This window comes from Saccopteryx bilineata, chromosome 2 (genome assembly GCF_036850765.1).
Source record: "Saccopteryx bilineata isolate mSacBil1 chromosome 2, mSacBil1_pri_phased_curated, whole genome shotgun sequence".
In the NCBI taxonomy this organism is placed as follows: Eukaryota; Metazoa; Chordata; class Mammalia; order Chiroptera; family Emballonuridae; genus Saccopteryx; species Saccopteryx bilineata.
Window position 1 is genome coordinate 15,014,665 of NC_089491.1, and position 21,680 is coordinate 15,036,344.

Sequence of the window (21,680 nt, forward strand, 5' to 3'; positions counted from 1 at the left end):
TTAACTTCTTGTTTTATAGTTCTTCAATTGTGTCATTATTTAATGGGTGTATGTTGTTTGTAGGTTGTTGTGTAATGGGATAAATAAAGTGGGAACAAACTCAAACCACCTAAAATTGTATAGAAATTATGGCTGCAGATGGACAAGGACCACTAGGAACATCTAGAGTTTGAAAATGGTTTAATTTGTTAGCATGACACTGTTGCGAGAAAAGTTACTATTTTTTTTAAATTTGTTGACTTTAGAGAGAGAGAGAAGAATGGGGGAGAGAGAGAGAGAGACATTGATTTGTTGTTCTACTTATTTGTGCATTCATTGCTTGATTCTTGTATGTGCCCTGACCAGGGACCAAACCACAACCTTGGCATTTTGGGACAATGCTCTAAGCAATTGAGTTACCCAGCCAGGGCTGAAATGTTCTTAGTTTTTAACTTTAGAGATCTGTTAATGTTGCTTTAGTATTGTTTGTATAAAAAAACAAAAAAACCCTTCTTTCCTCTCTCTAGAATTGAATTTCTATTTACTGACATTTACAGTTTGAGATAGGTTCTTGGTCCAGTTGTTTTGGATTAAAGGTTTAGGGCAATCTTATCATCATCTGTTTGCCCAAGAGAAAAATTAACGTTTAATTTTTAAAGTTGTTTCTTTGTTTCTTTTTAAAATTACCTTAAAAATGTTCACCTCTCCACTATGAATATAGTCTGTGCTTAGTATAAAATCTTTTAAAAATGGAGTAAACAGTAGCATCATTAAGAAAATCATTAATAATCACATGGTTTGGTATTTCTTCCAGGTTTTTAATCGGAGCTTAAAGAAAACACAATGCTTATTATGGAGAACTTCACATACACACAGTTCATTCTCATATACACACAAAATGACAGTAACCTTCTGTGTACCTGCCCTCAGCTTCAGCAATCAAACAGCTACCCTTGTTTCATCTCTACCCTTCCCCAACGCCCTCTCTGTCAACAGGGAAGTATTTTAAGCAGTTTCCAGACATACTGTTTCATCAGTTTTTCAGTATTTTTTAAACAGGTATTTTCACTTCAGAAAGATAAATAATCTCTTAATAATACCAAAAAAGCCAATTAATGTTTAGCTTTCCCCTGATGGTCTCATTTAAAAATTGTCTAAATAGTTTGCTTAAATTGTGGTCCACATAATTTATACACATTACCTTAATTGATCTCTCTCTCTTAAAAAACTTTATTTTGAAATAATTTTAGACATAGGGACAAGATACTAAAATAATGCAGAGTTTATCATGTGACCTTCACCGGGCTTCTCCTGATGTTGCCATCTTCCATACCTGGAATACACGTATCAGAACCAGGCAATCAGCACCAGTGCAGTATTGTTATTTACAGATGATTTGAATTTTGCCAGCTTTCCCATCAGTGCCCCTCTTCTGATCCAGGATTCAATCCAGGCTCCACATTGCCTTAAGCTGTCATGTCTCACTGGACACTTATTTTGTAGATGTTCTTTAATTTGGGCTTGTCTGATGTTTCTCATAGTTACATTGAAGGTACATTTTTGGTAATAGCACAGATGTGATGTGCTTTTCTCAATGTGTTGTTGGGAGGTGCATAATATCAACCTGTCTTACTACTTACTGGTGAGGTTAGTGTTGGTTACTTGGTTAAGGTAGGGGGAGGTCTCCTGAGTTTCCTCACAATAAAGTTACTATTTTCCCCCCTTTGTGATATGGGGAGATACTTTGAGACTTTGTAAATATCTTGTTTCTCATCACATTTTTAAGAATCTTAGTATCCATTGGTGACACCTGCAACAGTTACTACTATGGTGTTTGCCTAATGGTGATTTTCTGTTTCCATTCTTCTACACCTTTTAGTTATAATTCTACTGTCCTTTCTCCTGCATCTGTTTATTATGTAGTTATTTGTTTATATCAGTATGGACTAATGGATATTTGTTTTAGTTTATAGGTTGTTAGCTATTAATTCAAGATTTGTTTTGTTGCTCACACTGGCCCAGATTTGGCCGTTGGGAGCTTCTTCAGACTGATGCCCGTGCCTTTTCAACATGCCCTATCAAGTTTTGAACTTTTTTTAAAAAAAAAATTATTTATTGATTTTAGTGAGAGAGGAAGGGGGGGGAGAGAAGGAGAAAAACAGAAACATTGAGCTGTTCCCTTATATGCCCCAACCAGGGATCAAACCAGCAACTTCTGTGCTTTAGGATGATACTGCAACTAACCGAGCTATCTGGCCAGGGCATACTTCCTTACTTTCTAGGGTCAAAGTTGTCTTGGACTCATCTTGTGATTTTCTTATTGCAGTCCTGGAATCAACCATTTCTCCAAGGTCCCTTGTTTCTTTTATTGGAGTGATATTTAGAAAACAAATCCAAATGACAGGTGTCTTATTGCTGCTGGGGTGTCATTACTTCTAGTCGTTGTCAGTGGGCAGAGCTTGGAAATGTATGTATGCATATACTCACACATGCATATTCATATCTATACTTATTTCTGTGTCCAACTCTGTTGTGTGTGTGTGTGTGTGTGTGTGTGTGAGAGAGAGAGAGAGAGAGAGAGAGAGAGAGCGCGAGCGCAATAGAGATAAGGAAGGCTTGAAGGAACCCTATGGGATGAGTATGAATTTAAGAGTTCACACTAACCTTCCCTAACATTTTTTCCCTCAACCTTTCCATTGATTCGAGAGAGAGAGAGGAAGGGAGTGAGAAGCACCAACCTGTTATTCTACTTAGTTCCATTTAATTGGGTACTCACTGATGGCCTCTCATATATTCTCTGACCGGGGATTGAACCCGCGACTTCGGCGTGCCAGGATGTCAGTTTACCCACTGAGTCACCTGGCCAGAGCCCCTAACTTTCTTAATTATTATTTAATCCACAGGTTCTTCCTCCTTTTTCCCCCCCATGTAATTTATTTGTTGATTAAGTTGGGTATTTGTTCTTTACAGTTTTTCCTTCTGGGTTCTGCTGATGGTGTTTTTGTAAAGTCATTTAACTTGTTTCTCTGCTGACTCTTGTAAATTATTAGTTAGATGAGTTGCATGATCTAATTCAGATTTAAGTGTTTGGAAAGATTACATTATAGGTGGTCATTGTACTTCAGTAGGAGCTACATTATACTTGGCAGCTCCTGCTTTTGTGATGTTACCCACCATTGACATGGTTTGCAGAGTGGTGATAATTTCATCTCCTCATTTCTTCTTCATTTATAGTTGAGTGCTTCTATAAGGAAAAACTTATTTTTCATCATCTGTTTAGTTACCCTGGGGTGTAGCTTACACAGGAAAAACAGAATAAAGAATTCACTAGAATTCTCCAAAGGAAACTAACTGTATTGGTTTCCCATCGCTGCTGTAACAAATCACTGCGACCTTGGTGGCTTAATGACACAAATTTATCTTCTTATCCGAAGTCAGAAGTCTGAGATGGGTCTCACCAGGCTAAGCTCAAGGTGGCAGCAGGCTGCACTCCTGGAGGCTCTGGGAAGAGCCATCGCCTTTCCAGCTACTAGAGGCAGCTGCCCGTGTGGACCCGCGGCCCCTGCCACCCTGCCTGCCTGCAAGGGCTGGTGAGGTCTTGTTCGGGCTTCCCTCCTCCACTTTGAAGGGTCTTTGTAATTAATTAGACCCAACTGTTAATCTCTCTGTTTTAAGGCCCGCTGGTTAGTAAACCTAATCCGAGCTGTAACTTTTATTACCTTTTGCCATGTAATTCAGTGTGTTTACAGAATTTAGGGTGTGAACATCTTTTGGGAGCATTCGTCTGCCTATTTTAGTGATTGAAGGTTTTTCGGTTTTGTTTTAATATTATGAACTCAGATTTTTAATATTTCTTATGTATTTTTATTCATTGTTGCTATTCTGGATGTTCGAATTGTCTTTTCTTTGGACAGTGGAAAAGCTTATTCAAGTTGACTTCCTGAGTTCTTTGATACTTTGATATTGAATGTTTAGTCTTTGATAACTTCCTTCCTTTCTGACATGAGGTGTCTAGTACATTGTTGCTTCAGGTTTGGGGTCATTCCTACTCTTAAGACAAACTTGAGTATGCATCACAGCCACTTGGAGAGCTTATTAAAAGAGGCCCTACCTGCCTGCAGAATTTCTGACTCAGTAGGTCTGGGGTGGGCTCCAGTAATCTGCATTTCCCAGGTGGTGCTGATAACGCTGCCCTAGGGAGGGCTCTTTGAGAACCACTGCTTTAAAGAACCCTGGTTCTTTTTGGTGGGAAATGATATTTAGAGACTATAGTCTGGAATGCTAGGGACAGTAATGGTTCTAGGCTTTTTCAGTAAAGGAAGGAAATAAGAGAAAAATGTAAGTTTATATTGATATTTCCAATTCAAATTTAGAATTACATGTGTTAACTTCTTTTATATTTGTATTTGTTTTCTCTCAGGCTCAAAATCCTGGTTTTTATGATATTAATAAAAACCAAGATAACAATACCAATATTATTTCTTACAACATGAAAATGAAAATAGTTTGTGATTTTTTTTTTTGTAGCAGTCTCTTGTTTTTAGAGAAATATCCTGTTAGGGATGCATAAATTACTTTGCTTTAAAGTTACTGAAATATATTCTTTCTGTTTGGTTAACCAGTCAACTCAAGAAACAGATTCATTTTTTTGTTTTGTTTTTGTTCTGCTTTCAGTTTTAGGGGATTTTAATTTTATTTTAAAAATAATTATCTAAACATTTAAATGGTTTCAATGTAATATCTATAAAATGAGTTCCACTCTCTAACTCTGTCCCTTCGGTCTTATTCTTTCCTTTTCCTTATAGGCAACTGTTTAATTTATTTTATGGTTAAGTAGATGACAGGATGCTATACATACTTGTTTTTTTCCTCTTGGGGTCTGTCCCCTTCCCCCTTTCTCCTCTGCAGCAGTATATTCTAAAGATTACTTTAGGGCAGTATTTTTTTTTTTTTTTTAGGTGAGAGGAGGGGAGATAGTGAGGCAGACTCCTCCGTGTGCCCCGACCAGGATCCACCTGGCAACCCTGTCTGAGGCTGATGTTCAAGTAACAAGCTATTTTTAGCACCTGAGGCTGACACATTCAGACCAGTCAAGCTCTCCTCAGTGCCTGGGACCATGCTCAAACCAGTCAAGCCACTGGCTGAGGGAGGGGAAGAGGGAGAGAAAGGGGAGAAGGAAGAGGAGAGAAACAGAGAGTTGCTTCTTCTGTGTGCACTGACTAGGAACTGAACCCAGAATGTCTATACGCCAGGCTGATGCTCTATCCACTGAGCCACCGGCCAGGGCAGGACAGTATATTTATAGAGAAATCATTCTTTTCCCTTGGTAGCTTCAGAATATGTACCATAGTTTATTCCTCTATGGTGGACATTTGGGTTGTTTTCTACCCTTTTGCTATTATGGAAAGTGCTTAAATATTTTAAATAGTACATATTTTGAGTTACAATCACTGTATTACTGTTTTCTGTTTTCTTCTTCAATGTTGTAATAGCATTTCCATGTTCCTGTAAACATTATGATTTAAGATAGTGTTTTTGGAATCTGAAAATAATAGGCTTATTTAGAGATTTGAGAAACTCATAAAAATAAAAAATTAAAAATATCAATTGGAAATTACCCATAATCCCTCTACTTAAGTATGCTATTATTATATTGATGTGTTCTCTTATAGCCTTAACAATACTTTTCATGAACATTTAGAAAACAATCAGCATCATATTACATAGTCTTGGTTAGCTTTTATTCATAATTGTGCATTTTATCATAACATAATCTTTTTATAATTAATGCCCCAGTGTTGGATATTTAGTTTCTTTATGGTTTTTCAGTGTTACAAATTAAAAATCATGTGACCTGTGCATAAAACTTTTTCCAAATTTCAGATTATTCTTAAAATTGGTTTTTATAAGGCTAAATGAGAAGTAAGTACACATTTGTCAGATACATTGACTAGCTTGCCCTCTTTATAGTAGTAAGGTAAACAGGTGAGAGACTGTCACCTTGAAAGTTTTGTCACATAAATTCCATAGTTTTCTTTTTCTTCTTGTAGGACCTTAGAAATGAAGTTGAGAAACTACGCAACGAAGTGAATGAAAGAGAGAAAGCAGTGGAGAATCATTACAAGAATTTGTTGAGGGAAAGTAATAAAAAATCACACAGCCAAGAGCAGGCGATCTCACGTCCCACAGAAGGTGCCAGACAAAAGGACAAGGACTCGTTGCTTCAGGTGCCAAAACTTTTTTCTTTTGTATTTAAATTTTGACTTGGAGGAGATTTTTTAAAAAACTCCCTTACAGGAACAATTATATAAAAACAAGGCTGGTAAGAGTGATATAGCCTTCATTGCTAGATATCAGAGCACTTTAGAGCTTTCTTTGTGTCATTTGGGCCTCAGTCGCTGGGGAGGCACGTTTGGGGAGACAGAAGGTCAGCGAAGGGCAGAACCTAACCTGGGTCACCCGGCTGGAAGATTAAAGCCCTGACCTGTGTGCGCTGGTGCTGCCCGCTTCACCAAGCCAGCCCCCTTCACCGAGCCTGCCCCCGCCAGTACTAGTGGTCCCCATTGGCGCCGGCCCCCTCCGCCGAGCCGGCCGGCTCCCGCCAGTACTTGCTGTCCCCATTGGTGCCGGTCCGCTTCACCGCCCCTGCCCTCGCCAGTACTTGCTGTCCCCATTGGCGCCGGCCCCCTCCACCGAGCCTGCCCTCGCCAGTACTTGCTGTCCCCATTGGCACCGGCCCCCTCCACCGAGCCTGCCCCTGCCAGTACTTGCTGTCCCCATTGGCGCTGGCCCCCTCCACTGAGCCCGCCCCTGGCCGGTACTTGCTGTCCCCATTGGCGCCGGCCCCCTCCACCGAGCTGGCCACCGCCGGTACTTGCTGTCCCCATTGATGCCGGCCCCCTCCACCGAGCCTGCCGGTGCTGGTACTTGTGGTCCCCGTTCTGCCGTACCTTTTCCCTCCACTGTACTTTCCGCTATTGCAGTGGCCCCCAACCTTTTTTGGGCCACGGACTGGTTTAATGGCAAAATATTTTCACGGACCGGCCTTTAGGGTGGGACAGATAAATGCACAAAATAAAATTATGCGACCTGTGTAAAAACTGTGGTATTTTTAAATATAATTGTCGAACTTATGAGACAAGCGTCAAGAGTGAGTCTTAGACGGATATAACAGAGGGAATCTGGTCATTTTTAAAAAATAAAACATCGTTTAGACTTAAATATAAATAAAATGGAAATAATGTAAGTTGTTTATTCTTTCTCTGCGGACCGGTACCAAGTGGCCCACGGACCAGTACCAGTCCGTGGCCCGGGGGTTGGGGACCACTGCTCTAATGGCACCTTTTCATCGTGCAACACCCTTCTTGTTTGATCGTGTTTGATTCAGCTAAGACTTTTAAAGGACCATGATGAATTCCACATGGGTGTCCAACTCGGCTTTCTACTGAGGCCTCATTAACATGGCAGTGAGGGGTAAGAAGGTAGCAACCCGCATGCCTAGGCGAAGGGGAGTGTGCAGGAGCGGCTGCTGTCTGACGTCCGTGGACAGCAGGTGGTAACCACATAGGACTCTACTCTCTACATTGCTGCCACGTGCTTCGGGATGAAAAACGGGGATGCAAGCTGGTTTTCCCTGCAGAACCCAGCAGGGCTCAGCAGGTGGGGGTGGGGGTGCCTCAGTAAACACGAAATTGGGCTGGAATACTGGGCAGCTTGGTGGCCTTTTGTTTTCATTAGCAGGAAATGGGAGCTTTCCTCTTTGGTGACCTTTAAGTCAGAGAAGCTCTGGTCTGGGGTCACCAGGAGGTGCATCTGAAGGCAGAGTGGGGGCCGCAGTGTATGCATCAGCTGTGGGATCCTCCGAGAGGGGAAAGACTGGGAGATGCCGACGGAACGGCTGTCCCCACCTGGCCACGCCAGCAGGGCTGCCAGTGGTGTGCCCTGTCCCCGCTCACAGAGCTTCTCAGCACTTTTCCACTTTTCCACTCAAATTTGGTGGCTTGAGTTCCTCAAATAGGAGAAAAGTGGAACGAAGCCGCAGAGAGGAGGTGACACCGTGGAGGACGGCAGGAGAGCTAGACAGCGCAGCAAAGCCAACACTAGCGTGTTCAGTACCCAGTGAGATCAGGCTCCGATAGAGGAGGTATCTGGGAAACATCGGCGACCTACTAGAAACTGGAAGTATGAGTACAGACATAAAAAGTCTAATAGAGTTAGAAAAGTTGAAAGATGAAGAGTGTCTTGCAGAAAATAAGATTAAACAAACAAGCAAACATGATAGGAAAATAGGAGAGAAAAAAAAATTGGAGCCTTGATTGAAGAGTTCCAGTGACTAATAGGAGTTCAAGAAAGAAAGAACAGGCAAAGCAGAGGGAAGAAAAATTCAAAGTAATGGAAAATGGGAGGACAGCTGCCTCTCCATTGGATGGGCCTGCTCTGTTTCTAGCACAATGAATGGGAAAGGCCTGTATGTAGCCCAAGATATGTCTCTGAAATTTCAGAACATAGGGGTAAAGAGAGCAACCAGAAGGCTTCCAGAGAGAGGAAAATGTGGGTCCCATACAGAAGCGTCGAAATGATGGAATTCTCAGCAGCAGCACTGGAAGCCAGAGGACAGGAGAGCAGGGCTTTCAGATCTTTGAGGAAGAGTGATTTCCAGCCCAGCATCCCCTGCTCAGCGCAGCCAGTAGCGGAAGGGAGGGCAGATGAGGCAAGGCATTTTCAGACATTCGGTGCCTCCCGTGCACTCTTTGCAGGAAATGTCTGGAGGATGATTCCATACAGGTGAGAAAGTAACCAAAAATGGAGGCGTCGGATCCAGAAAGAGGGAATTCACCTGGAATGTGAGAGGAAGTTTCAGGCGGATGGCTGAGATGTAGGGAGCCCGGATTGGAGGTGTTGAGGGGACACTTAAGTTGGGATTTCTCCAAGACACTGAAATGGCGCATCATTTACCTGACATACCTAACTCCATCAAGAGGAATTTTTAAGTTCTTTTTTAGAGAGTTTGGAGATAAATTAACATTAAGTACAATACATGATTTAATTTTATGAACCAGGTAAACAGGACAAAGCAGTTGTTACTAATTCCAAGTAAAGCAAATAACTGAAAATGAAACAAAATGTAATCATGGAACATGTATGCATGGCTGAGCTGTGAACACTGTGTGGCCACAGTAACGTACATACGGAATATTGATTTAGCTAAAACTGATATAACTGTTAGGACAAGTGTTGGGGGGCACATGATGTAAGAGCTAAAATTTAAAACTTCTGTGATAGGAGTCAATAGATAAAGTCTAACTGTGGCCCTGGCTGGTGGCTCAGTGGATAGAGTGTCAGCCCACTATATGACATCCCAGGTTTGATTCCTGGTCAGGGCACACAGGAGAAGTGACCATCTGCTTCTCTCCCCCTTCCTTTCCCCCACCCTCTCCCCCTTATGTCCCTTTTCCCCTTCCACAGCCAGTGGCTCGATTGGTTCGAGCATGGCCTCAGGTGCTGAGGATGGCTCCATTGGAGCATGACAGCCTTAGGCGCTAAAAATAGTGCAGTACTTGAGCACTGGCCCCAGTTGGGGTTGCCGGGTAAATCCCAGTTGGGGAGTATGCCTCACTATCTCTTCTCATCTAAAAAAATCTAATCATAAGACATCAAGAAGTATGAGAGTAGGAACATAATATAGAAACATGGAAGTAAGTCACAGAGAAATAGCTATCGAGTTGAAAGTTGGTTTTTTCTGGGAGTGGAACTCAGAGGTGAAAGGTAGAGAGGGAGAGGTAGCTGTTTTCCATTTAAACCTTACACTACCATTAACAATGTATATGTATAATTGGACTTATAAAAAATAAAAATAAAACATGTAACTCAAGCACAACAGTGTGATGACAGGTCTAGAAATTCAGTATCGGCTGTTTGATTCCTAGTTCTTCCCGTTACAGGTCAGTGGGTTTTTACAGAAATTTGTGCTGCTTTTTTAGTTTGTGTTCACCTAATTTCTTTGACAAGTTTGACGTGATGAATTAATTCTGAGGGTGCTAAGGAAGAAGATGTGGTTTCTGCCCTGAATTTCTGACAGAGAGTGCAGGAACCTCGTTCCGGAGTTACCAGGTGTGACAGTTAGGAATAGACTCTCTGCTTGAACTTGGGCGCGAAACCAGAAACACGTCTCTAGTCCAGTCGCGTTGTATGTTGTTGTATGTCGGATCTTCTGAAGGGGCCAGTGAGGAGAACTGTATTGTGCGTCACGAAGGAGCTTATCCTATGTGAGCAGACCCCAGAGCAGTGTTTGCAGCCTTGCCTTTTCCTTCCTAGAAGGCAAATCTCACAGAGAGGGGTGGTTCAAGTTTTGTCAAATCTGTTGTTTCCAGAGAGACTAAACTTTGTTGGGTTGTGATATATAGTCTTCCTGATCACCACAGTAACCCTGTTGAAAAGGAAACAGACCCAGAGGTCACACCTTTGGGTCGAGGGGGACTCAGGATTTGAACCCAGTCCCATGGGGCCAGAGCCTGGGCTTTGTCCTCCACACCTGCTGGGTGGTTGTCACAGTGGCGGCGAGAAGGGAGGCTGTGACGCCCGCCACCAAGCTGGTGTGCTGCTCTTCTAGCTGTGGTCTCACATGTGGAGTACCATACAGTTCTGTAATGGCCAGTATTTGGGAATGATGAAAGTTACTTAGAGGACAATATGGGTAGTGTGAATGAAAAAAGTATCTTCCCTTAAAGAGTTGGGGATAATCTCTTAATACTGTTTTCTTGATGAAAACTTCCTTATGACGTGTTTCGTTTCTTTAGAAATTCAGTGACAACAATTCAGAAGCAAGACAGCAGGCCCGTTACTTAACGACTGCAGAGGATCTCACGTTCAGGAGTGAAGACTTACTGACAGGAAAGGGCTCTTGTCAGCAGTCACCAGGCAGTGCACTCACCGTCTCCGAGGTGAGCTAGGCTAAAATGGGACGTTCACTCGTGAATTCGTGTTCTTTCCAGACCCACATTTGGTGCTTCCTTCGATCTAGGGAGCCTCAAAGGCCTTCTTGCTGATAATTGAGCTTACGACAGGTAAGAGGAGGGACCCTGAGCCTGTCTGCCTTGCAGATGAGGATCTTGCTGCTGAGTGTTAGTGTCTGTAGTGCGCAGGACACAGACATCACAGCTCACTGAAAGGTGAGCCTCATATTAGCTTTCTCAGCGTTCACCTCTTAAGAACTATGTAACCTCAGTGTTAAGGACACTTTTCTGTTCAGATGCACATGAGAAAGGGCACAGCAGGCCTTCCTTATCGGGCCGAGTTATCCCTCTGTTCTCATTTTCCTTCATTCTCTGTCGTCACCAACAATGGCTCACTTTTTACAGAGCCTGAAAACACCATCTTTGTACCTCTCCGTGCCTTTGCACATACTGTTCCGTCTTCCTGAAATGCCTTTTCCTTTCTTGTTTTCCTGGTGAGTCCTGAACATCCCTGATGCCACTCTAGTGTCACCTTCTCTGAACCCACTCCGTAGTGATGCCCCCTCTGCCTCTCTGGTGCCCAGCACTCTGCACATCTGGCCGTCATAGCACTTAGTTCTTTCTGTGTTGGCATCGCCAGACCCACCTCTTTGCGTTCTCAGCACGCAAGCCCTTGTTCCCCCAGGGCAGGCATCTCAGAGCTGGAGAACTGGCACTCATGTTTAGATCCCAGTGTCCAGCCCAGTGCCTGGCTCAGTAAAAATGTTTGTTGAGTGAATGAATGACTGTTGGTTTGTGAGACATGTGTAGACATTGTTCTGACTCCCAGCTCAAATAAAGTGCAATTCAGCAGCCAGGTATGGAAAAGGAAAGGAGTTCACTGTAGGCCAAGTTTTTTTGTGTTTTTTTTTTTTTTAACTTGGCTTTAATCGAGTTCATACATTCAGGACAGAGAACTCTTAAGCAAATTAGTTCTTTTATGAATGACTCTGATCATGATTTGTGGTTTTGCGAAGGGTGAGTCTCAAAATAATAACCGGTGCAGCCCGGGCCCAGCTATCAGAACAGACTCAGATGGTAGGGCTAGAACAGGGTCCTGGAGGCCCGCTCGTGTGCCAGGCACCCATGGTGCAGTTACTGGGTCATGGAGAGGACCCTAGGAGTCTGTAGGGAGGGGCAGGGCAGCTGGGCTGGTTGGGGCGGGTGGGTCAGGGGCTGGGTACAGCTGGTGTGGGAGTACGGCGGTACTTTAGCGCCAGCACTAGCCATTTCACTCTGTGGCGGCTCAGCACCTGCCCTGGTCCGGAGGGCGTCACTGGCTGACCACTCATGGGTTTGCAGTTATCTGTCTCTGGAGTAAGAGTGTCAGCATAAGCTGGTGGGGAGCGCTGGGGCCAGGCCAGAAGTCTGGAGGCCTGGATTCCTCTCTCGGCTCTGTGGCTGCTTTGGGCACAGTTAACTAAATCTCCAAAGCTGATATTTTGGGATTCTGACTTACTTACGGTTACTCGAGTTTGACCAAACCCAGTTGGGTGTTAGGATGCACACTGACCTGTCATACGGCCCAGGTTGTTTTGAAACAAGCTAGCACCCCATCAGAGGTTTTAGATGAACAGATCTTCACTAAATTGAATATATTTAGTTAAACCTTGCTATTTTGAATCATGTTTTAGTTCATGTAAAAAATGTGTAAATGATGACTAAAATGTTTATAAATCTGTTGAACAGGCTATTTAAAATCTGACCTCACTAGTTTGATGACCTGGACCACTTCAGTTTCAGTGTTTTGCACCGGCCGGTGTCTGTGCTTTCCTGTAACCACAAGTGTAAGGTCATTTCATGGGCCTTTCCGTTATATTTAGATCCTGCTGATGTTTGAATTACTGTGCAAAATACCTAAGTATTTTAGCCAAAGTTTTAATTCTGTTTTGCAAGACTAATCACAAATTGTGGATAAGAGATTATAAGTTATCATTTAGGAATTGTAAACTTGTGTCAGTGTAGGAAATCCCAACTGTTAGATCCCACAGTCCCATGTCATCATCCGCCCCCTGACCCCGAAGGGATACTCTTCAAATTGCAGTTCTTTCTTTTAGAAAACACGGATTTCTTCTGTTATGCCCTTGGCCATCTTGTGTTGATCTAGGCTTTATTCTCTGCCCATTTCTACAAAGAGCTTGAGGCCGTGACGATGTCCCCATTGACTATGGGCAGTCTGTTTTCCTTCTAATCATTATGTGATCCTCAGAATTATAGCTGGACGACAGGGAATTGAAGAACCGAGAGGAAAACATACTGGCCATATTTAACCTGCTGTAGCTGGAGGTTTAGAGGTTGGCTGTCGACATGGTTGGGACATCGCTGCTGAATTCCCTGAGTATTCAAATAAATGTCTTTGTTGCAGAGCTGTGACACAGGTGCCAAGATAGACACCATCTATCTACCAGGCCACTAAATTGCTCTGATTATCAAGAAGTGAGCCATCGTTTTCTCGTTAGGTATCTTCTGCCTCTTCAGGTTGTGGTCGACACATTGTATGTGTCTTCTTCAAGCCATTAAGGAAACTGTGGTAGAGTAGAATGCTGGCTTTGGTTGGGATGCCGGTTCAGCTATGTATTAGCTCTGTGACTTTGAGCAAGTTGCTTAATCTCTCTGAAACTCACCTTTCTAATCTGTAGAATGGGGAATTCCATGCTTATTTCCTGAGAGGATTAGAAGCCACGTAAGTGTGTTAGTTATGGTTCTTTTAGTTGCCAGCTGGAGAATCCAACATTGAGTAATGTGAGCAAAACGACAAGGAAAGGGAGTGTTTCTTGGGTGCATGCTGAGGCCGTCACCGGGCCAAGGGGGAGTCGAGGGAAAGTGTGCAGCGCCAGGGACAGCAGAAGCTGCCCCCTCAGAACCCCGTCTTTGGCGTGAGTCACTCCCAGTGACTCCCAGACTTCTGGTGTCTCAGGTTAAATTTCTGAATCCCTGGAGAGAATTGTACTAGTTCGTGTGGACCCAGGGGCTGGCTCACAGAGGAGAGGGGTCTTCCAGGGACTTGCCCCTGTGTTTTGGGGACTGTCCTGAGATGGGGCAGGAGGATGGTGGTGACTGTGTGGTCAGTCTCAGGCTGTGGAGGACAAACCGCAGTCGGGTGCAGTGGATGTGAGGCGACCATAAGTCTTCTGTGGGATGCATGGCCTCCTGTCGGGGTTGTTTCTGGTTTGGAGGGGCAGGGTAAGGGGTGGGGGCCTGGTTGCTCCTGCTCAGAGGTGCTTGCTACTGTCCTGTGGGCAGCCCTCTGCCTCTGTGCCACGGAGACCCACTGGTTTGTCAGCTCTGCTGACGGAGCCAAATGACTTCATCCTAATGGGGCATGATTCAACACAGGGGAGTAGGTGATTGATGGAGCAGGACCCAAGTGGCTCCGAAGAGTTCATTTATTTAACATGGGGAGCAATTTGCTTCTAGGAAGACGTTGACTCACTCTGACTTCCATTATGCAAAATATCCACAGGAATTGCTGCTCTTAAGATTCATATGGGTCCCTGTGTTGCCCTCTTAGCTATTTAATCACCAGGTCAGCAAGTACTGTGGTGGCGTTTGATCTGTGCCAGACACTGGGCTGCCCACAGGGAGCTCCCAGTCCCGTACCCAGGCGGCTGGGACACCAGCTGTGGGGTGAAGGTGAACCAGGGCACCATGGGGTGGAAGAGGGCGTCTCTCAGTCAGGGACGGCTGCCTGTGCGAGTTCGGCCTGAGCAGGTCCTGTAAGGTTCGTGGAGAGGGGTGGCTGCTGGGGGTGTCTCTGAAGAGGAGAGGGCTTTCCCCTGGAGCTCAGATGGCGGGGTCCAGTTCCAGAGACGGGAGCGCAGGGGCCCAGCAAGTGCAGGGGAGGTCAGCTGGCAGGCGGGGTGGGGCCGAGCAGAGCGGTGGCCTGGGAGACCTGGGGAAGGTTAGGAGGAGCGTCTGGAAAAGAGAGGGCACTGAGCCGGGCACGCAGGCCCTGACCCTGTAGCGCAGGGGTCCCCAAACTTGTTACACAGGGGGCCAGTTCATTGTCCCTCAGACCGTTGGAGGGCCGGACTATAAAAATAAGCTATGAACAAATCCCTATGCATACTGCACATATCTTATTTTAAAGTAAAAAAACAAAACGGGAACAAATACAATATTTAAAATAAAGAACAAGTAAATTTAAATCAACCAACTGACTAGTATTTCAGTGGGAACTATGCTCCTATCGCTGACCACCAATGAAAGAGGTGCCCCTTCTGGAAGTGCGGTGGGACCGGATAAATGGCCTCAGGGGGCCGCATGTGGCCCGTGGGCCGTAGTTTGGGGACCCCTGCTGTAGCGGGCGGTCCTCACAGCCCACAGTGGTCCAGTTAGATACAGGACCCCCAGGGTCGGATTGTTCACTGGGCACGTACCTTCCACACCTGGAGTCTACTCCATCCACCAGATCTCCATTTTCATCTCTCTTTTATGCTACACTCTAGGTTGGCTTTGAAGTTGCGTACCTAAATACAAACTCTGACTGCCAGTTATTAGCTGAATAGTCTCAAACAAGTTAACTCATCCTTAACAATCCTGAGCTATGTAGAATTATTACTTCCATTTATAGATGAGGCTGTTGAAGTACAGAGAGGTTGAGTAACTTCTAGGTCACACAGTAAATAAGGTCACACACTCTTCATCGTCACTGCCTCTCGTGGTAGCTACAGAGGAAGCAGTCAGTTTCCGTGCTTTCTCTGGCACTGCTGGCGGGTCTGTCTGTGCTGACAGTGATGGCGTTACCCTTTTCAGGCACCTGGTGCTTTGTGTCATTAGGCACTGACAGGTGGACTTGGAGTTCGGCTGCCTGGGTCCACTCTCTGCCTCACTGCCCTGACCTTGGGCACTCTTTTGGTCTTCTCCCATCATCACCAAAATGGCGAGAGCAGTGACATAGGAGCCCGTTGGGCTGCTGTGGGGGTTAAAGGAGAAAGTCCCTGGAAGGCACTCAGCGCAGTGGCTGACATGCCAATGACCCAGCTGCCTCTTTGTCTTGAAATCCTATTGAAGTCCTCCCTGGTCTCTTCCCTGGGACCCTCTGCTGGCACATGTGTGCAGGTGGGAGCAGAGAGAGTCCCACGTGACACTGTGACTGTGCACACAGGGCATCTGGGAGCGTCTGGTGCCAGGGGCGCGTGGCGGGGTTCACGGAGGGCCTGACATTTCTAGCGTTCCTGGTGACTAACATACCGTGACCAAACTGCTGGTTCAGCACTTGGACCTTTAATTGGCAGGCGGTGCCTTTGCCTCGTTCTGTGCTGGGCTCGAGGCTCAGCAGTAGTCTCAGCTCGGGGGTCACAGCGGTTTTGCTCTCTGCTTCCCTTTGTGGTCTGCTGAAGCCAAGGGCCTCTTCCCTGGAAAGCCTCTCAAGTGCAGAAAATACATGCACAGGGTTAGGGAGGAAACCCATTATTTTGAAATTTGGTTATCAAAATATTTAAAAATCAGCTAAAATGGGATTTCTTTATTAATGGTGCTGAGTAACAAGATCTAGCGGTGAGCATAGTGAGTGTCGTGGTTGTGAAGTAGTGACAAGAATAAACACGTTGAGATGCGCACAGTCTACACAAACTATTTCTTTTGATGACAAAGTCATAGAAAAATACTGAAGCTACTGTGGTTTGTAGCAACAGCAGTGTTCTGTCAGGTCATAATTGAAGGGAAACTAAATTTCACTTAGAGGTTAGGGAAAATAGAGATGTCACTGTTTGCCTCTGTTCGAATTCATATTTTTGCAGTCCCTGACTTATAATTTCAGTTAAGAACCCCTGTCCTCGGTAGGATCTTAACTTTAGGAGAAAGCCCAAGTGGCCATGAAATACAAGCTCAAGTCTATCTGTTCCCTGTGTTTTCCCAGCTAGAGAACATCTGGTCTGGGTTGGGCACAGAGCTAGGTGTTCTACACGCAGTAACTTTATTTATTTTTTAACATTTTCTTCTTGTTTTTAAATAGTTTCAAAATGATAGGTTACTTAAAGAATAAAGGATTTTACTTTTCCTGAGCCATCTGAGCATGAGCTGCCCATGTGAAGCCCTGTCGCCCCCGAACATGCTGGTGTGTGTGTGCTGTGGGCAGGGACAGTCTCCCGCGTCGCAGGGCGCGGCCGTCACTGCCAGGGCACGAGCAGAGGTACTCTTTGCCTGCTGCCCTCACTCGTGTCTCACCAGGGTCCCACTGGGCCCGTCATAGCAGAAGGTCCAGGTCCGGGTCACACTCTGCATCCGTCTTGATTCTTTAGTCTCCAGACTGGAACAGTTCCTTTGTCTTGTCTTGGCTTTTGTGGCCTTGATACCTTTGATGGGTCCAGGCCCGTCATGCTGTAGAGTACTTTTTACACAGGGGCCAGTTCACTGTCCCTCAGACCGTTGGAGGGCCGGACTATAAAAAAAACTATGAACAAATCCCTATGCACACTGCACATATCTTATTTTAAAGTAAAAAACCAAAACGGGAACAAATACAATATTTAAAATAAAGAACAAGTAAATTTAAATCAACAAACTGACGAGTATTTCAATGGGAACTATGGGCCTGCTTTTGGCTACTGAGATGGTCAATGTCCGGTTCCATATTTGTCACTGCTAGCCGTAACAAGTGATATGACGCGCTTCGTGACACGTGCGTCCCACGTCACCGAAAATAGTACTGTACGTGAGCAACACTATACTTTGTGGCGCCACCACATTTAGTACTCCAGGACCACCAATGAAGGAGGTGCCCCTTCTGGAAGTGCGGCAGCAGGGGCCGGATAAATGGCCTCAGGGCACCGCAGTTTGGGGACCCCTGCTGTAGAGTGTCCTTAGGTTTGGGCTCTTGGTGATTGCTTTCAGGCTGGGCTTCGCTGGCAACCTCGATGTCACAGGAGCGATGCTGTGCTCTCATTGTGTCCTATCTGATGCTGCCTGATTTCGATTTGTTCCATTACCAGGCACACCGACCTTGATGACTTGATGAAAGTGGTATCTGCTAGTTGTCTGACTCTATGGCTATTTTCTTTTTCTTTGTAATAAGTATTATATTTTTATGTGTGTGAGGGGGGTGTTTTGAATCTATGGAAATACCTTGATCTTCAAGCTTTCACCCACTGGTTTCCTTTTACATTTCTGGGCTGGATTCTTAATTCCCATGATGCTTGGCAAATGGTGAGCTTTCTAATTCCTTCTTCATTCCTTCTTCATTTGTAAGTTGTTGTTCTGCTATAAAGTAAAGCCTACTCTTCTTCCCACTTACTCATTTATTCATATTAATTTGGACTCATGAGTTCATATTTTATTCAGTAGGTTGTATCAGTTACTATTGTTATTTATTTTGATGCTCAAATTATTCTAGATTTGGCCTTTTCAGATGGGCTTCTCTGTCCTCTGACGGCCCACCTCATCATTAGTCAAGCAGTTCCGCCATTGCTGGCACGGCGGAGTGCCGTAGGCAGGTCTATCCTTGATTTTCCTGCCCCGGTGCCGGCACTGGCCACTTCCCTCGGATTCCCTGCTTCCGCTCAGTACACGTTTTACTTCACCTGCGCCGTGCCTCTGGGAGGTGGGGCTTATTGTCCGCCGTTTTGCAGGTAGGAATTCCAAGGCTTCAGTAAGTAATTTCCTGAGGTCTCAGAACCGGTCAGTGACAGAGCCAGAGTTTGAACTTTAAGGACATTTCACATTTGTAAACGCCAGTTCACAAAGTTACATCCCTATTTTATACTTGAGGAGACTGACCCTCACAAAGGTCTGTTACGTGAGTACCGTAGGTCACATAGCTGTGAAGTGGCAGAGATCCACTCCGATGTCTTGGTCACCGTTCTGTTTGGGATGCCTGTAACGTGTGACTCACTTAACTTCTTGTATTTTAATGTAAATCCCTTGTCCCTAATATTTGTCAGGTTTTGGTATAAGATTTTTTTTTTCTTGAGCAAGAACAAGTGTGGAAAGGCATTCTTTGTAGTGTTGTGAAAACAATGACAGAGGCTCTGAGAGGTGGCTGTTTCCTGGTGGGCAAGTAGGGTGACTCTGAAGGTTCTGTGGCAGCTACTTAGTGGTGGGAGTGCAGCTCTGAGCTTTATTCTGAGGGAAGAGTGGACAGTCATTCCCCGCTCCTCCTGCAGGTGGTGCCCTCTGACCATGGCCTGGTTCCGAGCCTGGCACTGGGGATCACTTCTGTTTGTATTTAGAAACCAGAAGTACCCACATATGTTTGCATGACATAAAGATATGCTCTTTTAAAATTCTTTTAATGTCAGATGCCCATTGTCATTTCCAGGAAAAGCAACAATTAGACTATGAAGAGCTGATTCAGGTATTAAAGAAAGAACGGGACATCTATACGCACCTGGTAAAATCTCTGCAGGACTCAGACAGGTAAGGGTTTCTGTTTGGGTGTCACATACGTGTGAGTGTGAATATACGTACACATGCATGTTTTAAATAAATGCTTGTCTCAGAGGTAGCAAAATTTGCTTAGGAAGCTTAAAGCAGGTGAATGCCTTGTTTGAATCAGAATGCCTATTTCCTATCAAGAATGGGCTGACTTTTGACAACAAACTTAGGATAAAAGTATCATGATAATAATTACTCAGATTTTTATAATATTTTATTATAGATTTAGAAGGTGCTTCTATATATTGTCTCAAATGATTCTCACAATTGTTCTGTGATACAAAAGAAATACTATTATTCCTCTTTTCCATAAAGCCATTTTCCGTGAGAGGTTGACTTGTCTGTAGTCACACAGGTGAGTGACAGAACCCCGTGACTTGTCTCAAGTGACTTGTGTCTTTATAGACTTGCTGAACTGATCTGGTATCTGTGAGGTGTGCTGAGGAGAGCTGATTACTGGCTGGTGGTCTTGCTATAGCCCGAGCTCTGTGCCCACAGACAAGTGGCCTCCTCTGGGCCTCTGTTTGCCCATCTGTAGATATAGGGGTGCCTCAGTGACTTCCCACATTCAGAAACTGTCTTTCTCCACACCGGGTTGGCTACAGGTGAAAGGAATGACGTCTGCAGTTCGTTTCAAACAGTGCAGGAGCAGAGGAAGTGGCCAGGGATGCTGTGGAGCACCATTGGGCATGGCTTCCTGGTTGTTGGGGTAGGGGCATGGTTAGAATGGGCGAGGGCCTCATTGCACGACAGCTTGTCTTCTTTTTTATATGGTTAAATTTTTCCATAATAAAACATTAAAAAAAATCATCATTGCTCCTCCTCCAATGTCCTTCACTCCAACCCTAAAGTTTTCTTTTCTTTTCCTTATTCTTTTTTTTTAATTCAGTGAGAGGGAGGCAGAGACAGACTCCCACATGCACCCCAACTGGGATCCACCTGACAAGCCCACTAAGGGGCGAAACTCTGCCCATCTAGGGTGTTTCTCTGTTGCTTAGCAACCAAGTTCTTGGCACCTAAGACGGAGGCCATACAGCCATCCTGAGCCACTGGGGCCAGCTTGCTCCAATCGAGCCATGGCTGCAGGAGAGGAAATGAGAGAGAGAGAGAGAGAGAGAGAGAGAGAGAGAGAGAGAGGGGAAGAAAGACAGAGGCGAGAGGGGGAGGGGTAGAGAAGCAGATGGATACTTCTCCTGTGTGCCCTGACTGGGAGTCGAACCTGGGACATCTGCACAATGGGCCAGTGCTCTACCACTGAGCCAACTGGCCAGGGCACCCTAAAGTTTTCATTAGTCTTCCCTGGGCTGGGTGCTCTTCTGCCCCTGCCTGCCTTTGCACGTGTCCAGCTCCCTGCTTGTTTCCCTCGAGTCCTTGAGATAGCATCTTGGGCATTAGCCATGTCAGGTAGCCCACGATAATCCCCAGGAAGGGGGTCGTCAGGACCTGGTCCTCATCTGGACCGTGAGCTCCCTCAGGGCAGAGATCCTGTCGGATTCATCTCCATTTCCAAGGGCATGCCACAGCCAGCATGGAGTAGGCAGGGGTCCCCAAACTTTTTACACAGGGGGCCAGTTCACTGTCCCTCAGACTGTTGGAGGGCCGGACTATAAAAAAACTATGAACAAATCCCTATGCACACTGCACATATCTTATTTTAAAGTAAAAAAACAAAACAGAAACAAATATAATATTTAAAATAAAGAACAAGTAAATTTAAATCAACAAACTGACCAGTATTTCAATGGGAACTATGCTCCTCTCACTGACCACCAATGAAAGAGGTGCCCCTGCCGGAAGTGTGGTGGGGGCTGGATAAATGGCCTCAGGGGGCCTCATGTGGCCTGTGGGCCGTAGTTTGGGGGCCCCTGGAGTAGCCCCTCGGAAGTGCTCACTGGATGGATACCCCCTGTGATCTAAGTTAAGAGGATATTTTCAGATTTTTAAATCTAAAATGAGTTTAAAGAAAATGGAAGATGCTGATGGAATTCTGGGAGCAGGCAGCACCCTCTGGGAGAGCATGGTCCCCAAGTCTCAGCTGCTGGTCATTTTCACCGGGGGGAGGGTCTTGGGTCACACTGGGAAACTCAGAGAGGGGTGGCAGCTTCTCCAGTTGGAGGCAGATCTGGTCTGGGCACTGAGAGCCCGGTGCGTGGGTATGTCGCTGTCAGCCTCCTCAGTGTCATGGATGGCTCTGAGTTTCTCTTTTTTATTATTTTTTTTACAGAGACAGAGAGACAGTCAGAGAGAGGGATAGACAGGGACAGACAGACAGGAATGGAGAGAGATGAGAAGCATCAATCATTAGTTTTTCGCTGTGACACCTTAGTTGTTCATTGA

General features: G+C 45.1%; 1 protein-coding gene across 5 annotated transcripts in view; it reads left to right on the top strand.

Moving 5' to 3' along the window:
• Positions 1 to 21,680, top strand: part of CDK5RAP2 (CDK5 regulatory subunit associated protein 2) — a 181,706-nt gene that overhangs the window by 69,981 nt on the left and 90,045 nt on the right. For all 5 annotated transcript variants that reach the window (XM_066256376.1, XM_066256378.1, XM_066256380.1 and 2 more), the window contains exons 13-15: positions 6,030 to 6,206; positions 10,776 to 10,919; positions 19,228 to 19,325. In XM_066256376.1, the coding sequence (XP_066112473.1) occupies positions 6,030 to 6,206; positions 10,776 to 10,919; positions 19,228 to 19,325 (419 nt within the window). The remainder of the gene's footprint in view (positions 1 to 6,029; positions 6,207 to 10,775; positions 10,920 to 19,227; positions 19,326 to 21,680) is intronic.